This window comes from Phaenicophaeus curvirostris, chromosome 21 (genome assembly GCF_032191515.1).
Source record: "Phaenicophaeus curvirostris isolate KB17595 chromosome 21, BPBGC_Pcur_1.0, whole genome shotgun sequence".
NCBI classification, from domain to species: Eukaryota; Metazoa; Chordata; class Aves; order Cuculiformes; family Cuculidae; genus Phaenicophaeus; species Phaenicophaeus curvirostris.
The window spans coordinates 9,463,930-9,489,931 of NC_091412.1; the positions used below are offsets into that span (position 1 = coordinate 9,463,930).

The window sequence follows — 26,002 nt, forward strand, 5'->3', positions numbered from 1 at the left end:
AGAAAGATAATGTCATCTGCCCACAGCAATGACGTACAAAAAAATAACAGACTTCTTGCTTCTAAATATAACCCTTAGTTTGCAGAATAAGGAAGAAACCATCAAACACAGACATGCTAATGTACAACTGGCCAAAAAGGAGATTTTGCATTTCCTACAGAGCAAGTCTTCACAACCTGCAGCCCCAGGAATACACCCGCTTGATACAACAGCTGCCAAAACACAGTCTGGCTATCCTAGTGCTGAGTCTCCCCAGTGAGAATGTGTTGGTTCCATGGCCACTTGACCAAAGGGAATATGCTAGGTCCTCACCAGCCTGTCTGCACTTGCACATTGTTGGGCCACACTTAAACACGCTGAATCTCATCCAGCAAACAAGGTAAAAAACTATGAGAGAAAACAAGGGATAATATACTAGAACAGGGCTTGGGAACAAAGAGGATATGGAGGAAATAGCATCTAGTAGAGAAAGAAAAGGAATGCAAATTCCTGTGAGAAAAAGAAAGCCACAAATTCATAAACAAAAAGCTACTATTCATCTCAGTTTAAATTGAATACTAAAGGGTAAAAATTTTTATCTCATATCCACTGCCAAACCACTAGTCAACCATTCTCCTGCTGTAATTACTTGCCAAACGGCAAATAACGCAACAGCCTTTATTTCTCTGCCTAAGCTTTTGCATCTTTGCTACAGGAAGAATGCAGTGCTGTGCAGAGACACCGACGTGGTGTCGGTGCTGATAAGGAGCGTCACCTTTCTCCTGAAGACATGCACTGCCTTTATCCATCGCTTGGTGTGCTGACACTGTCATTGCCAGGGAGATGATACAACACGATGGCTTGAATGCAGAGGTGAGGAATACATGAAATATAAAAAACTTCAGAGATACAGCTGCCATTTCCCTTTGTCACTTCTAGAACATTCCCTGTCTCCTTCTATTTAGCATTCCTCTACTTAAGAAAATTGCTCAGGTAGCTCTACCATTAAAGACGGTGGTTTTTCAACAAGTGGATCCCAAATGCGTCCTGTTAAACCAAATATAATGCTGAGAAAAAGATCAACCATGACTATGTATTGGAAAAAAGAGTTGGTCTCAGATTCTTTTTCCCTCTGTGCCACAGGACGGATGTGCTGTGGTTGGAAAAATATGAAATTAGTTCTTTTAAGCAAACCATATTCATTAACGGGGTAGCAATACCCTCCCCTCTCAGGAGAGGGTATACGTGGCAGAAATAATAATCCTCAGTTCTAATGATCATGGGTTAAGTGCCTCTTGATGTTCCGTGTTTTGATAATACATCTGCGGACAGTAATAGGCTTGATCTAGAGAGGTTTGGCCCACTGACAAATGATCTCCACAGAGAGCAAACAGAACCAGGGCACTTTAACACCACAGTCACTAATGATATGATTATGGAAGGTGATAATGCAACAAGAATGACTCTCAGCAGCTTCTAGGAGCTACAACTCAAGACACAGAGCCTATTAGAAAAGAGGCACCCAGTTTCTACTTCACACTGTTGCTATGATGTATGATCTTTTTAAATAGATGAAAGAAAAAACCCAAACCACAAGACAACAGAAAAAAGCTATTTTAACATAAATAACTTACTCTCAGCAGGACTTGTGGTTTAAAGGACTTGTGGTAATTGAGTTCCAGAGCCACAAAAGCAGTTCTCAAGTCTGGTCATCTCACCAGCCTACATTATACACCATGATGTCAACAAATTCAGAGGGAGGAGGAACAGCCTATGTTTGCCAAAAGAGATCATGTGCCAGTGCACAGTTCCTATAGGGAACCATACGTCAGATTAAGGTTGGGTTTTTTTCAAGCTTGACATTTTCCTCAAGGAAGTTTTGCACAAAACCATTGACCTCAAAGCCTTATTTCACTACATATTTTTACTACCGATTCTTTGAGCACATCCCCTGCATAGTTATTCAAAATCGATGGCCAAAATGCCAGATAACACCCATCTAGGCATTGAAATACGACAACTGAAAGCATACGATTGATCATGCCACACTTTACACAATCCCACTTACATATTCTTTCCTCCAAGTCGTCAAACTGAGCTTCCATTTTGTTTTCATTCTAGTGATTCTGTTTTCATGTTCTAAATTCCTCTTTCTCCTTAGCATTCATATCTTTGCAATATCAAATCACTGTTTAGACATGGATTTTACAAACCTCAGAAACATGAATGCTTTTATGTTTCCTGTCAGTTGCTGTAAATTCATGCAATTTCTTTTATTTAAAGAACAAACAAAACCCTCCGGGCCACAACTAATTTGTGTTGCATTTCTCTCAACTCCCTCCAGCGTCCCTCTTGTTTTATGAGATTGCCTCCTGGGGAACACGCTGAAGTTCATGGCCAGGGAACGTTCCCACTGTAGCCAATGCAAGGATATATGCCAGAAGCAGGATGTAAATTTCTATCTATAGTATGAGCCTTGTATGGATTAAAGCATTTAAAAAGTGTTGCCTTGTGTGCTGGTCCCTAGGTCTTATCCCCAGATACCTTCCTAGGTCACTAATCCAGCTTTCCTCAGAGAATCTGGGACATGGGTAGGAGCCGTTACTGAGAGTATCAGTTATTCTAATCTATTTTGCTCACACTGTTTAACGAAATCTGGTATCTTCATAATTTAAACAGAAAGGAATATCCCTCTTCCTCACCAGCTCGCATTAGGAACTGTTACTGAACCTCAAAGGCAGTACATTTTGCAACTGAAAAAAAGAAGTTAGTCAGCCAAGCAGCAAGTCTTCTATTCTCCCATTCCACTACGTCAAGATGAAAATAGTTTGCATAAAAAGTTATCTGTGGTTCTGGGCTTCACGTTAGAAAGAACATGACAGCCTATACTGGAATTCACACAGCTGATGCCTCGCAGACAGGGCTATTATGTATGGAACAGTACTCATGCACGTCATCAGGCTTCTCCTCGGCTAAGTTCATTACCTCATTCCTGTCTCTGCAGTGGCTGAGGCAGGAAGGAGGATAACGTTCTTTACTCCACTCCAGTTCTTTGTACTCCAGAATGATAAATTTCTCCCTGCGGGGCTTAACATCAGCCTTATTGTAAGAGTGGGAGGGTTTGGGAAATGCCAAGTTCAAGAAGAGTTAGGGAATGCACTGCAAAGAGAGCAATAGGAATGAGAATCAGAGGAAGAATGTCCAAGAGATAATGCCTCTCAAGAAAGCAGTGAAGACAGAGAGGCAAGACTCTTACCATAAAATCAAGACAGTGTTTCCCTTTTGGTTCATCTGACTTTAATTTCTGCCCTGAGATCTTACGCTTTGGGAAATAAGGCCCCTCTCCACATCACAGTCTGAGTTTCTCACTCCTGGATTATGCAGAGTTTGTAGGTGCCTTACCTGCTCATTTGCTAAAACTACTTAAAACTCATTCTGCTGCTTTAGAAGGAGTAATGACAAAGGACAGACAGAACAAAAACCTCATCAGAGCAGGAACCAAAACGACAAAGCTTTTTCTGCAATACCATCTGCACAATCATGTAGCAACAACGCTCCAGCAGCCATACGTAAAGCAAACACTTCCACTGTCCTCAAGCTTGGGCTCACTTTCCTCCAGAGACTAATGCTAAAATGAAAAACAAATAGACCCAGATTGCCTTGCATACCTCCTGGGTGGCCTGCTATCCGATACACCGTTAGCTCCACTGCTTGGGTTCAGCATAGAAAAACAAAACTCCTTTTCTATCCTATTTCAGAGGGAAGGTCTGTCATTGTTAGTCCGAGTCTGATACCTACAGAATCAGGGTAGGCCTCTGTATTTGCAAAGCCACAGAATAATTTCCAAAAGCAATATATTTATTCCAACTTGGTTGTAATCAGATAAAGGAAGCTACTGGCTGGCTCTCAGAGAACACTTCTAACAGCAAACTGCTCTAAGAGACGTGGAGGATGCTCTGTGCCATTTGAAACAAAAAGGACAAGTCTGCCAGGAGAAAGCACTACTCAAGAGATGCGCTTGCTGGCTTAACAGAAGACTTGGAAAAGTTGTATTGCACGAATAATTTTCTGAGGACTAGATAGGAATACTCCCCCACATTTCCAAATCCAAGACCAGGAGAATTTTGATAGATGAGATCTAAAATAAATCAACACAGCACAGAGTACACAACATCAGGGGACAGCACTGCAGCCTTTTGGGCAGTGTCACAGACTGGAGATGAAACTCTAACCCTGGCTTTATTCTTTCTCAGCTGTGTCTGAAGTCCAGAGCTTTCTCCAATACCTGTCCTGTGAACTTTGTGCAAGCCAGATGAACAAGCCAGTGCTCAGAAATGATTCTAAAACTTTCATAGGTAAGTTTACTTAAAGGGAAAGCTACTGTCCCTTCTTCCAACGTCCTGCTCCCTGCAGCTGATGCTTCATAAAGTGCTGGTTGTGAAGAAAAGAAATATTATATTATTTACTTTAAAAGATGGACTCTGCTTTTATTAAAGACTTGCTCCAGGGTGCATATCATGTGGTGATGACTGCTTTTGTCTTCAGCTCTAAGTAACAAACAATATTATTCTTAAGAAAGAAAAAAATCTCAACATTATATCAAACCAAGACTATTCTGCACACCCAGCTTATATCACAGGATGAACTGTTGTCTATAGTTGCCTTCTACAGCTCAGTTAGAAGCAGAACTAAAGGCCTAACTCAGCTGCATAGAAACACTACTCAGAGCTTGATAAACACAGCAATGGGCATACCAGACCTGGACAAATCATTATGCCTGTTTAACAGTGAAAATCACTCTGCAAAGAAATGAGACACTCCCAAGCAGTCAAAACTTGCTTTATAAAACCCTGCTGAATTGCAGCAGATTAGAAAGAGCAGGGCTTCAAGCTACAAACTTCATTTGGTCAAGGCCACATGAAAGAATATTTCTTTGGTTTTAGAGAAACGAGACTAAAAAAACCTCTCACAACAGCGTATCGCCTACAGAAGCTTATAGAAAAAAAATATCAGAATGTAATTTCATAAACTGACACCAAACTGAAGCTGCTGGGCATATGCACTGTTTCTCACCATCAGTGACCTCTGATGCAGTAAATATTTTGGGGTTTGTAAACGAGTTACTCATGTAATATTAGGGACCATAGCGTTAAAGTAATCTGAAGGAAAAGGATGGGAACACCCAGTAAACTTAAAAATCTGAAGACACAAATACACGTATTTCTTTGAAGTGACATTGCTTACTGCACACCTAACGGAAAGGGATGAATTGCTCTCCAGAGAAAAGTAAAAACGTGTGTTTTCCCTTACCTGGTAACCTTCAGTCTTCTTTTGGCACCATTTCAACAGAGCATTCCTCTTCGAACCACCATACTCCCGAGCCAGGGCTGCCAGTGGGTCCTTTCTCTCCACACTAATCCAGGAAAGCGTAAGGGAGAAGATAAATACGCTTTAAGTCTCTTATCTTTTAGCCGTCTATATTTAATATCTGTATGACAAGCAGAACCTAAATGCAAACCAAACTGTAACAGCTTTCAGAGACTGCATTCTATATTTGCCTCTAGGTGACACAAATTCAGTTGATATCACTGCATAAAAAGAGCTGAAAATCCAGCAGCCTATGGATATTCAATGGCAGGTGTTAAACCAGCATTTTTGCTATTATTTTCATCAGCTTTACTTATACAATTTTCAAGTAACCTATTCGCTTTACATATTGAAAACTAAGATTTAAGTGCAGAACTGAAAGAAACTAAAGTATCTGTAACAGCAAACTGACACTCAACTGAGCTGCTGCAGGATAAGTTCTTGAACAAAGCGAAATCTCTGGAAGCTGTATTGCAGTCAAGGCCCAGACAACAGTTAAAGGCCAACAGTCAAAACACCCACGTTGACTCCAACCTACAGATTCTATTGTTGGAAATTATGGTGGACATCAGAGGAAAACGTATGCTCTTTCTCAAGACAGAAGAAAGTGATGTGGCCAGCCTCCCCTTAAACCTCAAAGCTTTTAGTTTTTAACTAAACGTGCAAAGCTAGGGTTGACCACTCATACACGTGATGGAATCCTTGTGTAAGGATTCCAGCTGCTCCCGTAAGCTCGCTGTCCTCATTTTATTACGATTTCTCATCTTACAGATAATTGTGGTTATTATGATCTGAATTTTCACATCTGGATCTGACACAGTGTGGTAATTTTGAACTGGACAGACCAGCCAGCAGAGTTTCCACTGCAGAAAGGGGTCCACCAGATTAAAACATTCATCTTGGTGCCAGGTAATGCTGTCTGTCTTTCCAGTGTGCTGTTTCTCCCAGGAGACTGAGCTGGTACCTGAGTTTGCTTTGGGGTTTCAAGCTGCTGGGGGTAGAGGTAAGCATTCTGCTGCTGAAGGCCATAGGGGGTTTGCTCAGGGATTCCAGGGAGGGGCTTTTACGGAGGTAATGGTCTGGTTTCAGCTCTTCATTTCTCCTCTTCAGAAGGTCTGTGGGAATTAAAAAAAGAGCTGTCAGTTTGCAGTCCAAGGAATTTGATTAATCACTGTCCTGCCACCCAGCACACAATATGCAGTCTGTTGTTTTGATTCTAAACAAATGTACTCATTTGTTCATTAAACACACATGGGGCTAGGAAACCTTGAACAGATTAGAGGTGATCATAACAAGGACTGGCTTTGATGATTTCAACAGTACAGACTGCCTGGTTTCCTGTGATTGATACTCCTGCTGGGCGGTAGGGGCCTCAGGTGAATGAGGGGAAATACCAAAATCTACAGCCCTAAAGGTTCAAAAGCCGATCAACCAGATATCTTCACCAGATGACTGACCAGCCCTAGTACAATAATTTCTTTTCTGCTGTTAGTAGACTTGTAACAAGAAAGCCTCTCATCTCCCAAATACAACGCAGATCAATGCAGAAGAAAAAGGTACTATCGTGATGTGATGCCTTGCATCCTACCTGATGGAATTCTGGGAAGTCTCAATATATTCACAGTAGGTGCGTCGCCATTTTTACTACACATATTACCTATTTTCATGGAATATATTTTATTACGTATTTATAAATTAGTACCCAGGAAATCAGATGTTGATAGGGTTTTGAAATAAAGCCAAAGAGACCATAGAAATCAAATTATCCCCCCACGCGTATCAAAATCAAGAAGTAGAGTGATGTAACACAGGGCAAGCTGGCTACTTCTTTTCCATAGACAAACTGTCATCAAGCCAAGATCTATGGCTAGCACATTCCCAGCTGTTACTGGAAATGAATTGAATGTGGAACATAACTTTTTCTCCTCCTTTTCAGTTAACCTCTCTATGTTAATATCAATTAATGCCGTATCACCTAAAGGTGAGAATTCCTCTTCTTACCTCAGCTTCAACACCTTCTTTCCACAGCATAAATGGCTGCTAAGCTCCTATCTGTTAAGAAGTCCAGACGGAAAACAGAATCCAGTCCCAGGGGACTGTCTCCTTTCCAGCAACGTGGCTGTTGGCAGAGCTTTGTTGCATCAGAATTGCATACACCTTGCTCAGACAGGGTCATCCTGCCTCCCACTCACCTGTCCCTTCTTCATGTGAACCCACAACAAACAAGAAATGGCACACAACATACTTTAAAAGTCTTGTTCTTGGGTTTCCACTATATATTCCAAATGTGTATGATTCTAGCTCCTCATTAGGTTGGATTTATGGGGAGTTGCCTCAAATTCAAAGAGCCACAGCAATCAGACAGGCATCCTTGGGACTGTTTTAAACTTAAGAATATTCTTCTCAGAGAACCAGATCGACAGCAAAAGGCTTATCAATAAACAAAATCTCAACGTTATGAAGAGGAATGTAGGTTTCTCACTAGTTCATAAGGACAGCTTAAAAAGAAGGAACTGCTAAATTGTCATTACATAATTGGAGTGGCTAATGGCATGATCCAAGTTGGAACGAGACCATCTTTAAGGTCACTTCCAACCCAAACCATCCTATGATTTAGAGATGCATTCATGCATGGTACAGAAAAAGCAAGAAGGAAGGATCCCAGATGGGAATAAAAGCTATTGGAAGCATCTAGCTGGCAAGAGAAGAGGGAGAAGGTAGGGGCATATTAGGAATCATTTAGAAAAAGAAACGGGAGAATAATCATATGAAAAACATGCAACATGATTAAAGAGATCACATTCTGCTACCACTATCTATTTGCACTATTTACTTTGTGGTTACTGGCTTGAATTATACAGTAGGGCCTGAAGTGCTGCAAGTTAATGCTATCCAGTTTTGTATTTTGAGTCTCACTTGCACAAGTAATGTATTTCCTTTGACTACTTATTTCTGCTGTTGGAAACTCCAGGACAGAGCCAGTAAACCTCTGATTCTAGAGCCAGTAAACCTCTGATTCTAAATGAAAAGATCCCAGTCAAAGATGAGCTCTCTCTGGGAAGTAATCCATTCTCCTCTCCAACGATGTAACATTTGGGTCGTATTAAGGACATAGCAGAACCCTGCGGTGACACTGGTCAGATGGAATCTGCCAGAAGATTATTATTATGGAGACTACTTCACTCTGAATTTCCTTGGGGACATTTTTTAATTCAGTACTGTTTGCACAGGGCTTGGATCAACTGCCTTCCAGGATTATTTAGATTGGAACCAGAGCTATCACAACTTTGTAGTGAGTAAGCCTTTGCTATGGATTACTGGAACTAAATTAAACCCAGGTACAAAGAAAAGCTGTAAATACAGGAACTTGTCAGATAAGAAACCATAAATTTTTACCATACAATGGCCAATAAAATTACTTGATTTTAACAGATTTTCACAGAACAATTTTTTATGGGTAATAACAGCGATTATCCATGGCCTGAAAAGGATATTTATTACTACGGACTGGCATATTACACAGTCAACAGATTATTTCACTTTACAGCAAACTGGTAGAGATTAAAAAGGCCTTATGTTCTGTTCTGGATCATTGTATACACTCATGCAAGACATTTTCTGGAAACCAACTGATAAAAATAAGTAAATTCTCTCTCTTCCACCGATAACTTCTGCTTCCTTCGCATTTACTCCTGCAGGAGAAGCCAGTAGCAGAGACAAGATACTATTTGCTTATGGTATCATCAATCCTATAACCTCTTTTGCTGTTCAGACACACTATCTCTTCATCTTTGAATGATGGAAGGGGTAGCTTAGGAGACCATCAGAAGAGTCTAACAATGAAGATGGTTCTAATTTCTACCCTGCTCTAGCAAACCATTCCAGAAAATCCTATCTGCCAACGCAGAAGTTGTGACTGATTTTTTTTTTTATTGTCCCTCCCTACAGTTTTACTGAAGTTTCACTACAGGGATATAGTATTTCATCTGTCCTTAAAAATTCAATAATCTGTTATTACTAGCTTTGATTCCAATGCAACAACCACATTCAGGACTAGATAATCAAAATAAAGGGCCCTAGAGAAAATGGGAAACAAACACTGGTAGAAAAGAATATTAAATCACAAGAGAACAAAAGCAAAGTGTGAAATAAAAACAAATGCATCTCTTGAGAACTCTCAAAACAAACTATTAAGAGCCTAAATATGACTGCTCCTCAAACAGTCACATTGGTATCTGAAATGTTTGATGTATTTCATATGAAGCTCAATTTAAAAACAAATAAACGCTCAAAAGACAGTGCTTTGGACTTGTTCCAGATACATACATGTTGAGCAAAATCTAATCCTCTCCAGTTCCACAGCACGGATTAGAGAGGTGCCATGGATACTTTAGAATAAAGCAGGAAAGTTTGGCTTGGCAATCTATAATAAATTAGCTATATTCTAGTTTTCTAAGACTATGATCAAGATGGGAATGGAAGCATGACAAAATTAATAAGCTCTCTAAAACAAAGATTCTGAAGACATGTTTTCCTGTTTCCTTTGTCCCTATGAGAAGAGGAAAAATGGTCCAGGCAGAGGCCAACAGTTAATGACAAACTATTGCTAGTGAAAGGAGGCAACATTTGCACGTTTACCACAATTACCTGCAAGAGGAAGGTCTGAAAGATCTGCGTGTCTGGCAACACCTTTGCTGACTGGTTTGGCATTACTATAAACAGAGTGTCTCTGTGAAACAAACAGACGTACAAAAGAATTAAAGAAATGCTGGCCATCGTGCTTAAACAGGCAAGCAGAAAGAAGAGATAATCCCGTTATCTCAAGATCACAAAGCAGGCGGAGGGGTTCAGAAGCTTTCTAACAAGTACTCAGCTGTACCTAGAGCTGTTATACAGTGGCCGTGAAAAATATAAGGACAAAGGGACAATATTTTTAGGTGGTAATACATTGGTTCCTGAACTATTTCACATTTCTGTTTGCACTATTTATTCACCTTGCCAAACATAATGGCATCAAAAACCAGAAGTAAGAGTGCCTGTCCCTAACCCTGCCGCTGTCCCAGAACCTGAATCAGAAAGTCAGAAAGATTCTTGCCTCTGTAGTCCCAGCACCAGTTTTCAGCATTAACTGAAGGTCCCCAGACCCCAGAACAGTTATGCTTCAGTAGGAGAAAACCCAAACTGTTAAGAGCTCTTCATTCAGCACTGTACCAACTTACTGATAACCAGGAATGTACAGCTTAGAAACTTATTATCCCGTGTTTCTCAATGCATGTGCCAGCTCCCTAGATTAGGCGGATGATGTTCCTTGTTCACTCCCAATAATCGAAACTTATTTTCTGGTCAACAGTGATTAAAGTTCAGAACTGTATTCCAGAGACTTCACATCCGTCCACTGAGACCTCTAAGCTGAAGTCAAAGACAAACTCACTTTGATCCTTTTTGTTAGCGCTACAGCATTTGATGTTTCACAGCAAATAAACAGATGAGTTTCCCCTTCCCCTTGTCAACATGCACACGTTGGAATGCTGAAGCTGTGTCATGATGTATCAAATGCTGCATCTATCCACTTTAAAACTGCAAAGATAGACAGAGGTCCTGGTACCTGCATAGGGGAAACAGCAGCAGCTGGGGCTGTCCTCACCGGGATTCCACTTAAAGGGCTCCTGGGAACCTTGTGAACCGCGATATTTTGTCCAGTGCTACCTGCAAGTAAAAAAGGTGGACACATTTGCACCAGCTATGCCCCTCTTGTCAGAGCAGGGAACAAATGGTGCAGTGACATTCCACAGACAGTATTTGTGTACCAAGCACTGACTGAAAATAGCCATTAAGAAGCAAGCAGCAGCACAAAATAACAAAAATCACCTGCTTACAGCTAGAATTTTTTTTTTACTATGAAATGCAATGTTTCATTACCTGAGCATCCTAAGTCAAATGATTTTATCAGCGACTTCACCGTGGCTGCAGATTCCGAGGGTGTGGGAGATGTTCTGCTAATGCAGACTCCTTGCCAGCGATTGGTTGCATCTGCCTCTAGAGATTCTACTTCTTCAGCTGTCAATCTGCAAAACAGAAATCAGATCAAAGTCAGGGGGCAATAGGAAGTGCAAGCAGAGATTAAAGGTCTTTATATGTAAGATGGCAAATCCACCAACACATATGTTTTATTGTAATGCCCAGAACACGGATCACTCATCAGATCTTCACGTTCTTTTCTTGGACTGCCTTGCAAATGTGAAATCCTGGCATCTAACAAACTTTTGCACTGTTAACCATATCATCCTTACTCCCCATCCTCAAGCAGGATAGAGGATTATCAGAGGAAAAAAAGCTGTTTCATGAGACTTGTGAGTAATCATCAACAACTACCTGAAGACAGGCTTTTAACACAGCACAGCAGCCAAGGGGCTACGGTGATTCTCAGTGTATAATGAGGAAAGTAACCAGACAGAAAGATGTTATTTTACACTCTATGTTTTTAATTAGCATGACCACCGCTGGAGTACTAGATACCAGTTAAAATGCTAGAATTGAAAATTAAATAAGTAATTGGACAGGGTTCAGTTAAAAGCCATAAAAATGAAACCAGTTAATATCATTCATAATGAAAAACTCTGGTAACTCTACTCTTGCAGCTTATCAACATGGACATATGCTGAACAAGTAAAGCCTCAATCACAATCCATGAGCAGCGATATAGGGAATAAAAATGTTAAGTGCTTCACCCTAGCAGGAATAAAAAAACCCGAATTCAATGGCTGGAATCAAGATAGGCAAACTCAAAATTGAAATAAGGCTCATATTTTAACAGTAACAATCATGAAGTTACTCCATTGAAAAGAAATTTTGAAGTCAAGATTAGGTGCTGGACTTATAGGAATCAGTACAGGAAAGTCCACAGCTGTGTTCAACGACAAATACAATAATACAGTGAGACCGTTCCTTCTCATCATGCATTTTATGGATCCGGCTGACATTGCTTAGCATTGACACTGAACTTACCTGGTAGATCTCAGGTAGACTTCAAGTGTAATTCCCTAGCTTTAGTTTAGGAAAGCTGCAATCAGATAATAAAGTCCAGTCATGTGAAAAGAGAGTATTTATGCATTACTTCCCTGTTTTCCTAACTGCTTAAGAAACTCACGCTGGAGTATCTGTGCTTTTCAAGTACGGTAAGCACCAAGAGCTACGTGAACACAAACCCAGAAACGATTTCATGAGAAGGCTGGAGGACTCCATTCAGAAAGTGCCTATGGAGTAGAACAGCTTCTGTTGAGCTAAGAATAGAAGTCAGAGCCTTTTTCTTTCCCTTTTTGCATCATTATTTACAAAATGCAAGGGGCTAAAGGTTGTCAATGAATAAGAGAATAAGAGTGACTCATGTTTCTATGTCTGGCAGAGCTTAAAGAGGTGCACACATTGGCTATTTCTTTGCCAAATTCATTCAGGCTTCTTGTGTGCCAGGGGAGCTGCAGAGGCAGATGGCTAGAGAAAAACCCCTTTCAGTTCCATTTTCCATTTAAACCAATAAGGAGGAAAGGCAGATTAGATAAAATTCACCGAGCTCTGAAGGAGTCAGTGTTTTGTTGACAAACTTGAAGTCCTATCATTCACTTTCTCTTCTGTAACTCCATAAAGCATAAACAACAAATCAACAAGTGACAGCATCTGCACTTTATTTATATGAAAACACAAAAGCTATAGGAGTTCTGCTTCTACTGAAGTATGGAAGAAGGATAGATTACTCCCTCAAGATACCAGGTCACTCAATGCAATTCACTTTCAAGAACTAAATAAACCGCTATGCAAAAGTTCTGTCCAGTTATCCAGGTAACAAGGGTCTGCAGGAGGTTTGCGGGGTATTATCAGATAAGAAATGAACCGTATATGCCTGTAGGCAAACTGACAAATCTTGAGAATAAAGCAAGCCAGAGGAATGCTCTAGGCAGCCATCACTTCATTGCTTAGGATTTAACTGCGAGAACAACTCAAACCTCACAGACCAGTCTCCTCAGTCTAGCTTTTGATTGCAAAAGGATGCAAAGATGTTAAATAAAGTTAGAGTAACTAGGCCAGCCCCTAAGCTGCGCCACATTGAGAAACCACATGTCATTAATCTGTCATCGTACAGAGTAATTAAAGATTCAAGCAGTACAGCTACTACCAGTTCCAATCTTGTTAGGATGCTTCCTGTAATCGTAACCTCTATATTCATAATAGTCTTCTAATGCATCCTGGAACAACCTCCCAGATTACATACAGTCACCTCAGAAAACTGAAATGCCTCATGCTGCAAACGTGGGCGTGAATTGCAGGAAGAACAGTGCCGAGACCCATTCGCATCAACTAAAACCACATGTACCAGCCAACAAACAATGGAGAGCTATGAAACTTAGTGAAAACTTTCCATTTTAAAAATCTGTATGATGAGGGGACGCATGTATGTGCACACGTATGCGTTTCTTAATAGAGAAGCAGAGAGTAATAGCTTAACTTGCAGTAGCAAGCTAATTCAGGAGGGCAGTATAGGAGAACGTGACTTAGAAAGATTAATGACAAACCACAACTTCAAACCAAAAATGACTCCTTGCATACAGAATTCATTTAGCTTAGTATAGCCTAGCCCATCCAACAAGACTAAGCACGCTCTGCTACAAAAAGGACAGATTTGAGCGAAGTGTCATCTACTGTTGTACACTTGCCTTGAAACAGGAGCGGATAGTTTACACAGATAGATGCTGCAAGTGCAGCTGGCTGAAGTGGAGCAGCTCCAGGAGGAAGTAGAGCACTTAAGCCACAAAAGAATTCAAATGTGCCAAGTCCTTTTCCCAAAACCACTGCCTAGTTCCATTCATTCATTGGTGAGAAAAGTAGATGCAGTGAGCTTTTCTCTAATGGCAAGGCTTAGTCTCCTTCTTTTCTAGCTTTGGAATACGTGATCACCAGCAAGATGCGAGTCTTTCTGTGCTTAATACATAGATTTTGTCAACAGCAGCCTTTATGTGTTTGGAAATTTGTGAACTGCTCCACTGGTCTCTGTTACAAGTGGCCCAGAACCACAAAACCACATTTTCAGAAATAACTACTCTGCAATGTAGCCTTTGCCACAGCTCCTCTCATTGTGAACCCTCCTGCACTCCAAGGGACACGAAGAGACACACAGCTACTGATGCACAGAACAGAAGAGAGGCCAAGGGCAGGCAGCAGACAATTCCTGACACTTAAACATTTATTTGGCACTTCAATATATATTCCATAAACATAAAATCCAACATTCAACAGCTGCCAGCACAGAAAAGAAAGGCAACACAAGTGTGCATGTATGCATACACTCCAGTAGCACAGCACAAAGGTGAAGGCCATGCCAAAAGCAGGACATCCCGCAGAACTCTCTACTAGCTCAGCCTCCTTGGAGACCAGGCTCTTGCTAGGTCTTCATGAGGAGGAAAGATGGGAATCCCACAGCCAAAACATGAAATTCCAGTCCTGGAATGAATCCTGATGATGTCCTGGTAGAGATGGTGACTTCTGAGTTTCTCCTTGGCATCGACGTAAAGCTCTGTCCAGGTGTCTCCAGTTGCAAAGCTGAACCTAGCAAAGTTCTCCCTGATCATATACTTCACCTGAGTTAGGGGCATGAGAAAGACTCCTTTCTGAGAGGATATTTACTTGGGCCTTGTTATACTAATTTCTTTTCCTTCTGATCTCTCCATCTGCAATCCTCAAAGCCAGCACAAACCTGATGCGGGACATTATCAGTGAAAATCATAGCAGGACATGCTCCTTGGGCATCACCCCGCTTCCTAACACACACACACGAGTCAGACATGCCACCCAGTGGCGAGTCCCTTGTCAATACAGTATTAGAAATCTGAAACCATAAAAGTGTTGATAACAAGTAAATAACTTGGTTTCTATTCAGTTTTCCTGCTGGATTGTAGTAACCTATGGCTTGAGTTTCTGTGTATGTATACACACCGATCTGTATGCGTACGTGTACTTAGACACACAGAGATAGATCTATGAATATAATACTATATGGAGAACTCACGATGTGTATGTGCATTACATTTCACAGATCAGACATACACACCGTTTTATTTTTTGCTTAAGCTTAAAATGGCTTGCTTGAATTTCTGTTTCAGGGCAAATATCCCCATCCCCTCAAAAAAGCCTTCAGTTATTTCAGGTCCCCAAATGTCTGTGATTATTTCTTACGGCCTAGTTGGCTTTAGACTAATTCAAGACTTTTTCCTCATGGAATCTTCCGAAGAAAGAAGCCTTCTGAAACAAAGAAACGGGCTCTTGCCCACGGGGAGGAGGTGGACCTGAGCAGCATTCACACTTCGCCATACACTTGACTTTTGCAGAGTAATAAAAAACCAGAGGTGCCATCTCAGATTGAAACTTCCCTTCTTCAGCTGCAAGTTGAAGGTATGTCCTGAAGTGTCTCACAGGCCTGGCTGTGCATCCATTCAGAGCTGTGTTAGCTGGTAGAGATCAGGCACCTATGGAGATACAGACAACAATCGGGGAAATTACAAGAAGCAAAACAATATTCATGCTGAGGTACAGTTCTATTTTATAGTTGATCATCCCATTAACATTAAATAAAGGGGAAAATGCTGACTGTGCTGCCAGGGGAGTTAAAGGAGCACCATAACACTCTCCTGACTCTGCTTTGGGCCATGATGAGCAAACAACACAAAATACAAAAGGAAAAAAGAAATTCTATGTTGCTCAGATAGGAAGAAAATAAATACAGGGATGGTAATATTCCCGTCTTTCCTCTTCTCTAATCATTTAAGACTACACCTTCAAAATAGGTACATGGACCCATTCGGACAACTAGAGTTGCTATAGCTCCACCAGAGTTTCTGTTTCAGGGTCCTTACATCAAAGGGGATGGAATGATCTCCATCCAGTGTTAAAAAAAAATAATAATAGCCAACTCAGAGGAGTTACTAACTAGAGCATAAACAATACTTCAAGGCCTCTGCTCTGACGTTCTGGTTTGCTGACTTTCAGTGAGAGCAGAAGGAACTATCAGACCTCTATAAGACAGAACAGCTGCAAAACACAGGCACAAATGAGCAGCAGATCAGCACATACAGACTGACAGCAGGGTTTAATACACAGAGTGCAAGCTTATTTCCAGGAGAAAAAGCATGTAACACTGCCATGCTGCAGCATTTGAGACTTTAGGAGGAAGAACAGAAGCAAACTAGTGGGACACATCACAGTCTTCACTTCAGGCTTCCACTTGAAGGTTTAGTTAGATTTTTTTATAGTCCTAAGAAGTCACTTACTTAATTACAGATCTCACTTCTGATTTCTGTTTTCTCCCAGCCCAACTGTCTTCCCTCCATGTTCTTGGCTCAAGGCACATAACGTTACATTGCCAAAACCATTTAGAGAACTTGAAGGGAAAGAGTCAAAACAAGACCTTGAAACTCTCACTGCTGCAGTAAATATACAACAGCATATTGCCATAAAGGCTTGGAAACGGGTGTGCAATGAAGGCAAAAAGGGCCATAATAATTTGGGTACTTTCAGCAGTAATTTTCTTCCTTTGTGTTATAAACCAAATAGCATTTTTTTCCTAGTTAAATATTTGATCCTAGAACAGCTACAAAAATTAATTCATTTCCAAGGTGAGTGTTCTGAAAAGCTGAAATTTGCTACAAGATCGTAGGATAATTCAGGTTGGAAGGGACATCAGGAAATTCACCTAGTCCAACTTCCTGCTCAGGCACGGGCAGCTATGAGGTCAGACCAGCTTACTCTGGTTCTTATTCTGTCTGGTCTTTAAAATCTCTAGGTATGGAGGCTATATAATTTCAATCTCCACCACTTGTGAGGAGGCAGTTACACAACAGTGGATTGTAAGCTTTTGCATTTTACTGCAGAGAAATAACATGAATTAGGATGTAAAATATCCTAAAAGACCGTCTGAAACATGGGTTGATCAATTTGTACGTTTCTATCAGTACTAACACAGGACAAGTTAACCCCCATCTTCCTCACTCAATTTACTTGATGCTGGTCCAACTTCCCCCCAACATTCTTAGTCATAGAATTAGACATTTAATCTGAGTTAAAGACGCCTTTGAGAGGCTCTTACCTTCATTCAGATGAACTCTGATGACCTCATCAGGAGTTTTTCTGCAAGTTCTTTGGTTGTTCCTGAACCAAAAATGACTTTTTGTCTGATTAGAAGAACGTAACGGCGAAATCAAACTTGGAGGCAGGAACTCAGGCAGCCACAGGCAAACATTAAAATGGCAGGATGTTGTAGGAGATAAATTGGCTTCGAGATCTATTTATGAGGTGGAGTCTAATGACTCTCAAGCGATGGCTGAGATTTTGCCAAAACCTTTGAGTAACAAGCTATTTGGAAGGTACATTTTCCAATCGGGGCTTAAAAATCAGACAGGAAACTTTCACTAGGGACTGTCAGATATTCAGCTGAGCACACAGCTGCTCAGCATTAGCAAATATGAGGAGTGCTTTATAGGCTGTGTTAAGGTACCATACTACAAACTGCTTCCACCAGTGCCGAGCACACATTAAAAGTCACCACAGGTACCAGAATCTGCTGCTGGTTCTGAGCAGCAGCTTTTGTAAAAGCTGACTAAAAGTAGCAATGAGAATATTCCCAGACTTTCTGGGTGAAAGAAGCTGAGGTGCTGGGAAAGATCATGACCTTGGGAATGAAAAAATAACTGGGAGTGTCAAACTGGCTCTCAGCAGGAGCTTTGGCGGCTTCAAGAATGTGTTTTATAGGTCAGTGGTTTTAATATTTCAATGCTTAGCTGTTGATTGCTGGGTTGTTTAGACAATGACTTACATAGGCTTCGTTGCCTTCTCCATACCACTCAGTATAGACATTGTAACTCTGCACGGACACTGTGAGTGAAGCTAGTTATACTTACATTGACAGATGCAAAATTTGGTGTCAATACCTGTCTTTGAAAGGGAATAAACACTGCCCACTGCAGACTGGCTCTCCAGGACCAATGCAATACTCAAAGCAAGCTATACAGGTAGTCAACATGCGCTAAGACAGACGTATGTCTATATGTGTGTGAAAGAGAGGGAGAGACAAATGTCAAAACCGACTTAAATACAAGCCTGAATGCCTCCTTCTGGAACTATGTATGTATGGATTCTAAGGATCTAATTTCAAAAGCAACATTTGCCACTCAGGCTTCCTGTGCCACAGAGCTGACAATGCAGCCATGCTCCTTATACATGGAAGATAAATATCGCAGTTTGCAAATTAGCAGGTCACCCTCTAGTCAACTTAAGTATTATCAATGCATGTTCAGATTAAAAAACCAAAAGAATAAAGAGGGGAAAACAAGCACAAGACTCCTGCCCTTATATATTGACCCCATTCTAAACAAGGGAAACTTCATTAAGACCAAATTACGAATGGAAACAGAGCCCAGACCTTAAGTACTGTCTGGTAATCATTTTGTCTGAATACAAAGTCTGTAACAGCTTTTCTTTGCATCCACTGGGGATTCCGATAATGAAACTGGAGCTTAAACACATGCCTTTATTTTTCTGAAAAGAAGTATTTGTGTTCCTTCAATCCAGGAATTCTGATCCATACACCTCCACACAAAGCCCTTCCCATCATTTTACTCTCATCTACTGTACAGCAGCTGTGGGAACTCCTGAACGGAAAACAGTGAGCAAATATGTGCAACAAAGCTGGACTGTTACTCCACCTGAAAAGAAATGACAGGATTCACTGTGTTCCTGTGGCTGCTCTAGCAGTGGTCATGAATCTACTAAGAAAGAGATTAAACAGAAAAATCTAGAGCTGCAAAATTAATTTGGCACACATTCTTGATAAACAGTACCACTCTGTGTTGTTTTCTCTGTCTTTGATCCCCCTGTACAAATTTTCATCACTGCAGCTCTGCTGGCTCTGCTTCTGTCAAAGTGAAAAAATCAGAGCACTGCCTTCTTTGGAAATTTTAATTCTTCCTTCCTTCCATCTTTTGATTTCCATCTCTTGTTTAGTATTTCAATTGTAGTATAATTTTTGGAATGAAAGATGGTACATAAAAGGTCACGCACTGCATAAAAGCCACATTGTAAGGCATGTTTGTGTTTGGTCTAGATTCAAGTCTAACGGTCACTTTTGATTCTACCATGGTATTACAGAGGGGAGCCCCATATATATCCCTTACCAAGGTGGGTTGTATCACTGAATGGTTTGCAATTAGTGCTTCCCCTTGAGACTAACCCTTGAGACTACAGCAACTGCTCTACAGGTGGGTCACCACATGACAAAGTTGCTTCTGAGCTAAATATTAACCCAGGTCACAGCCCAGACCATTGAACACAGCTAATCATATAACAAATTCCAAATTAATGAGAGGAGATGAGAGATGAGAAATCCTAGTACTTGCATTGATCACTAAATCAGCACATATTGGACTTGCAGAACAAAGTAGTCCAGCTAGCCCTCATTTTAATTTGAACATACACAGCCTTTGACGGCTCTCAGGTTAAGTAATTATCTTCTGGATATCCCATGGAATATATGTAGTCAAACAATCTCTTCACAGATGGTTTAACACAGCTGCACAGAGAGTTATGAAGGCAATAAAACACAGAGAAATACCATACTGAGAACAAAGCTATAACAAGACATCGGCAGTTGTTATTACTAAATATTTGCTGATTAAAACCTTCATGGGCCAGCTGACAGAACTAGATCACCAAACAGAAAAAGAACAGAAACATCTTAGAATGAGAGACAACAAAATCTGTCAGAAGAGTTAAAAACAGACAATGTGCACATTCAAGCCAATGAATAGTTATTAACAAAGCACTGTTTGCATGCATGTTAGCAGTCACAGAGACTAAATCTTGGCCTTTGTACATAACCAACCTGTTGCTGCCCTTCATTTCATCCAGCTCCTTCTGCAATCTGGCACTCTTCTCCTCTTCCTCCTGAAGTTTCCTCTTTACCACACGGAGCTCCTGCTGGGCTTCACACTTAATATCATTGGCTACGACCACCGCAGTCTGCAGGTCAGCTTGAAATCGCCTCCACTCTTCGGTGTCTTCCTAGAAAGAGCAATTAGAATGTCAAACTGTTTGCTATAACAATGCATCTGCTTGAGCTGAACACCTAGTTATTCAACTCTCTTTCAGGGATCACAAGCAATCAGGATTTCACCACAATTTCAAGATGACATTGAGGTCAAACTAAACACTTGCCTCTTTACACAGTACAAATGAGATTTCCAAAGAAACTGATGCTAAGCTTTCCACTCCAATACTAAAAGTACAATTAAAGTTCTTTCTATAGCTATTGGTCATTCAGACTGCTGATACTACCACAAGCGCAGGTGCTGAAAAGAGCTCATTGCTACTGATGATTCAGTTGTCCAAAGTATAATAGCAGAAGTTCATAGGTACAAAAAGAACAAGTAAATTGCAAAGGATGTGTTATATTTTTCCCTCACAGGCAAAGAAACAGCTAGAAATGAATGAAGAGAATAAAGAACAAAATTGTGTAGAATGAACTTTCTGTAATCGTTCTAGAAAAATGCAATGCTTCTCTCAAATCCAGCATTGCAATAAGAGCTCAGCTTAGCTGTGTCATGGAATCTAACCCAAGTCTTACCTTCATTTGCTTAGTCAGTGCCTTCAGCTGCCTCTCTGTATCTTGTTTTTGTTCTTCCAGCTTCATTGCTTTACCTACGAACAGTAAAAAAGGGAAAATACTACTAAACACATTGGGGCAAGGGTGAAAAATGAAAATGGGAGGGCAGAGCAGCCTATTTGGTTTTGCCTCTAGCAATGCCACTAGACAGATTAGAACTAGACAGACTAGACTGAAATTAAGACAGTCTGTCAATGGATCAGGAATGGAATCAACAGTAGATTTTTTTTTTTTTTACTCAAACATCTCTGAAACAGGTTATCATTTCAAGGCATTAAACCAGCCTTTTAAATTTATGGAATCACATGTGCAGTATCACACACACCCCTAGAGCATTCGAAAAGCGACACTCATTCCACCAGGTGGCAGCTCCCCTTCCATCACATCACATCACAGCAACCTCGCCTTCATTGCTCTTACCAATGTTCCTCCCTAAAAGCTCTTTAAACAGACAATAATTCCAGTTACTAGAATGGACAAAACATCCTGTGCTGAAGAATGAGGCTTGGAGACTGTCTCTTGTATTACTCTCTAGCACAAACTGTTAAATAGTGACTTCTGTGCATGAACAGAAAGGATTGGCCAAAAGTGGAATATTTCTAAAGTGAGACCCTTGTCCCCCCACATGAAGACACACCTCCTTCTCCCTGTTGCAGTCACAACTGAGCCCCCTGAATAAGTTCACATAAATCCTTTTTTTCAGCTCCACCTACTTTCTAAGTCACTGATGAGCTGGTTATTGTGAAGTTTTATAGCACGATGCTGCTCCACCTGGTCCTCCAATTCGAAAATGGTCTCTTTCAGGTTTTTTATATCTGCTTCATTCTCAGATGTTTTTTCCTGCAGTTTCTGGTTGGTTCTGCTCAGTTGCTCAGCCTGCCGGTCACACAACTCCTTCAGCTGACCACATTCATTCTCAGCCTGGAAGGGAGGAAAGCAAACTGCAAGTCTGTATTTCTTCAGAGATATCACTCATTACAGATTTTACTGAGCATCTCATGGAATTAAGAACTGAACCTGTGTTCTAAGCATTGTATAAACTGAGTTTCAATGTCAAAAAGACAATACGAAGAAAGACAGAAGAGCTATGAATGTCAGTTTTCATTCCCGGTAATAAAGATGATAAAACAAGATGCTACAAAGGAAATTACGTTTTCTAGATAATGACCCTAATTCCTAACCCATCTCTCTGCAGGTAATGAACAGAGAGGAATTACATTCCAAGAAAGCTCCATATCTACTTATGCATCACATTATGAGAGTGATATCATTGCCTTAGGGCCAATATGATGACCATTTTGTCCACATTACTTTTGCTGCTATTGCCATGTGCTTTTTCAATGACTGTGAAAACACACGCAGGAGAACTAGCTACTGCAGAAAAGTATATTTCTGGATATAGGACATCTGGAATTACTGAAGGGGGAATCCGCTGCACTTCACTATGTTGGCTCAGCCCCTCAGATCAATTCCAGGTCTGTGGGGAGATCTCCCGAGTATGAAGAAGCTATAGAAAAGCAAGGTGTAGGCAGCCAATTCAGTGAGCAGCACTGGCACAGCCTGACTGAAGGGCAGCCTTACAGAAGCCTGTGGTCTCGTTTGGGTGTCACAAATACCCAATGATTCAAACCAGCTTAATCTGAGGGAAAGGAAGAGTAAAAAGGAGGAAATCTGTGGTTTCCAAACCAAGCAATAAAAGTTTGGTACGGAGTCTGAGCACTCAGCAGTTTTTCATTTATTCTTCATGAACTGCAGCTCTAGCAAGCGCTTGGGAGCCTCCTCTACTGACTCCATTTGCTGTGGTTGCTCATTTAAGCTGAAAGGACATCTGGATTTTCTAAATCACTCAAATCACGGAGGTGCTTTTTGGCAACGCACTCTCCCCCTGCAGTGAGCCCATTCTTCTCACGATCCCCATACAGGAAAAGCTGCACACACTGACTACGACTTTCTGCAGTGATGGGACGTAATCACTGGCTTGTGCTTTATTAACGCTTGTTCTATGACGCCTCACATTGCAGCTCTCTTCTGAACATCCAGGATCACAGAGGAAATAGAAACAGTAACTTATGTAAGCTTGCTTGGAGCAAAGCTACAAACTGAACAAGGCAGAGAGAAATTGTTCTAAAATAAATCCATTTTTTTCCCATTACTTTACCTGCCCCAACAGAGAATACTTCTCAGTTTCCTCAAAACACTGTAGTTTTATGAAAGTAATCTCACCTGGAGCTCGATCATGCATCATTAGTCACATTATTGTAAAATCAGCTTCTCTGAGCATTAGCTCATGTCCATGTGTTCTCATAACCAGTGACACATATAGTGCACCAATAATTAATCACGATTAACTATTCAGAATTTGCTATTTGCTGCTAAGTACTCAAGCCCTTCTTCTCTTCAATCTCCATTTGGATTACCAAGTGATTTTTACTAAATTTGGTTCACAAAATATCAAAGTTTGCGGGGTTTTTTTACCTGTTCTTCATTCCAATTTTGATGAACATAATTCGATTTACTAAGATAGTAAATTCTGCAGAAGATATTAGGGGAAGTTAGTTTTGAATTTAGAACCATAGCTACGCTAACGGTTATTCCTGGGAAAATATGCATATAGCAGCAGAAACAGACAATATCATACGATCCCAGCTTCCATTCAGAACTAATTCATGCAATTTAAATCCTGGAAACTTATAATCAGCAGCTCAATAACAACCTAAATAGCAACAATTACCTATTTATGGGAGGATAGACAAGCAAGCATTGTATTTTACAGCTGCCACTGCTTTACCTTTGATAGCAGCCCCTGAATGTGCTTCAGTTCACTGCTTGCCTTCAGCAGCTCTTGTTTAAGCTCAGTGCAAGATGCTTCTAACTGATCCTTTTCCGCATGGGCTACTTTCAGCATCTCCTGCACCTCAGAGTTGTCAGTAGTGCATCCCATTGCATTGATTTCTGCAGCTTTTTGTTTCTCACTCTCTAACTGAGTTTTGAGAGAGCCGTTCTCAATTTTTAGACCTTCTAAGGCAATTTTACAGTCCTCCAGAGTTTTTGTTACTGTGCTGTTGCTCTGCCGTTCCACTTCTAGAAGCTTAAGTAGCTTCTCATTTTCTTCCCTCAGGCTTTTAATCACCTGCTGGGCATCTTGATGCTCCCTCTCTAAGCTCCGTAGACTGCTGGTTAACTGTTGCTGAATGTTGAGCAATTTCTCTCTTTCAAATTGTGCTTTTTCAAGAATTTCAGTGCATTTTTGTTCCAGTTCAAGGACTTTACCCTCCTGAGCTCTGCTTTCTTCATTCTTGGATCGCTCTTGGAGGAGAGTCATTAGCTTCTCATTTTCTTGGCTAAGCTGTTCTGCTCTATCTCTGTGTTGACGAAAGGAAGTCTCCAGAAGAGCTTTTTCTTCCACTAGCTTCTCATTTTCTGTTGTCAGCTCCTGCACCATTTGCTGTTGATCTGACAGCTCCTGCAAAGTGGCTTGCAATTCTTCTGCTGTGCTGTGGTGATTCTCCTCCATTTTTTGTATTCTTTCTGTAAGAGACGCAACAGAAAGGTCACTAATATTGTTCGGAGAACTTCCTGCAGTGGAGCATTTGGAACCTTTGAAGTGGTTGCTGCTGGAAGATGTTGGCCTGGAAGGTACATCTGTTATATGTTCAAAATCAGATGCATCGGGTGACAAGGAAGCTTTAGTTACATCACTGCTGGATGAACCCGAATTGCGCAGCGCACTGCCACTCACACGCTGTCTGTGCTCATCCATTTTGCCTCTCGACACATGTTTTGATGGGCTTCCAAAACTGGATTCTTGGGTAGTTGGGGTTGGGAGGCTGCTGTCACCCCCACTGCTTGTTGTTGTGTCTGAGAGAGGAGAGTTCTCTAGATAAAGCAATTTCTCTTTCAAAACACGATTTTCTTCTCCCAGGCTAGCAAGCTCTTTTTGAAAAGTTCTGTTTTTTTCCTGAAGGGTCCGTATTAACGGATCTATATCAACAGGTGATACCGTTTCTAAATTTTGGTTGGAAGCACCCATTGCTTCGACGTTAAGTGACCCCTTCTCTTTGCATTTCTTCAATTCACAACGGAGTTTGGTAATTTCAGAATCTTTTGTCTTTGCTTCTGCCAGAAGCTCTTTAACCTGAGATTCCAGGACAGCCTTGTCACCGGTTTCATTCTCCTGCTTGGACTTGCTAGCGGGACGCACGTGCTTGGTTGGAGTTGGTGCACCAGAAGATGTGGGGCTGGGCTGCGTTTTCCTTGCATTGGCTTGACCACGCAATACGGCTCTCTCTCTGGATGCAGCTGATGATATTTCTCGAGGGGCTGGAATCCCTGTGCGCTTTGCAGCTGAAACTGTTCCTTGAAGACAAAGAGACAAGGCAAACCGACTTAGTTCATAAAGAAAACAAGTAACACAACAACAACAACGCTAGAGCCTAGAGCGGACTTGGAAAAAGCACCTGACTGTCTGAATAGGTTTAGTCACACCTGAGTGTGTGGATTCAGGTTTCAAAGGTTTGTATTACTCTGCATTTCTTCCTCTCCTACCCCCTACAAAGGAACAGTTTGCTGAACCTCCCAGTACAATGATAGACATAGATGCTGCAATACAGGAACTGCAACTCCCAGGACCAGGATATTAATTATTTGAAAATAAAAGTTCTTCAGACTACTATTAATTTCCAGGGAGAAGTTCAATAAATTAAGAAAAGATACCCTATTCAACAACACGTGTATTTTTATCACACATGAGAATTTTATCACACAAAATTAATGTATTTGCATTATGCTCAGTTTATGCCGATCCTCATTAAAAAAAAAGTCTGAAACATTTATGCTGACTGCAGATTCAATGGAATACAAAACTCTCCTGGCACTTCTAACACAATTGTGTTGTTGCAGCTTCTTGCAGAGATAGATGAGAAATTCCTGTTTTCAAGACCTTACTCAAAAGGAAAAGCC

At 40.9% G+C, this 26,002-nt stretch overlaps 1 protein-coding gene across 6 annotated transcripts in view; it reads right to left on the bottom strand.

Annotated features, from left to right (window-relative positions):
• The window catches only part of SPECC1 (sperm antigen with calponin homology and coiled-coil domains 1), a 90,529-nt gene that overhangs the window by 17,279 nt on the left and 47,248 nt on the right, over positions 1–26,002 (bottom strand). For 5 of the 6 annotated variants that reach the window (XM_069873866.1, XM_069873864.1, XM_069873863.1 and 2 more), the window contains 9 exons: positions 23,832–25,399; positions 21,757–21,964; positions 21,005–21,078; positions 20,264–20,442; positions 11,266–11,411; positions 10,952–11,052; positions 9,994–10,075; positions 6,311–6,461; positions 5,290–5,392 (listed from right to left, as the gene is read on the bottom strand). In XM_069873866.1, the coding sequence (XP_069729967.1) occupies positions 5,290–5,392; positions 6,311–6,461; positions 9,994–10,075; positions 10,952–11,052; positions 11,266–11,411; positions 20,264–20,442; positions 21,005–21,078; positions 21,757–21,964; positions 23,832–25,399 (2,612 nt within the window). Of the gene's footprint in view, positions 1–5,289; positions 5,393–6,310; positions 6,462–9,993; positions 10,076–10,951; positions 11,053–11,265; positions 11,412–14,326; positions 15,858–20,263; positions 20,443–21,004; positions 21,079–21,756; positions 21,965–23,831; positions 25,400–26,002 lie in introns of those variants that run through there. The other variant, XM_069873870.1, reaches the window with a different exon arrangement.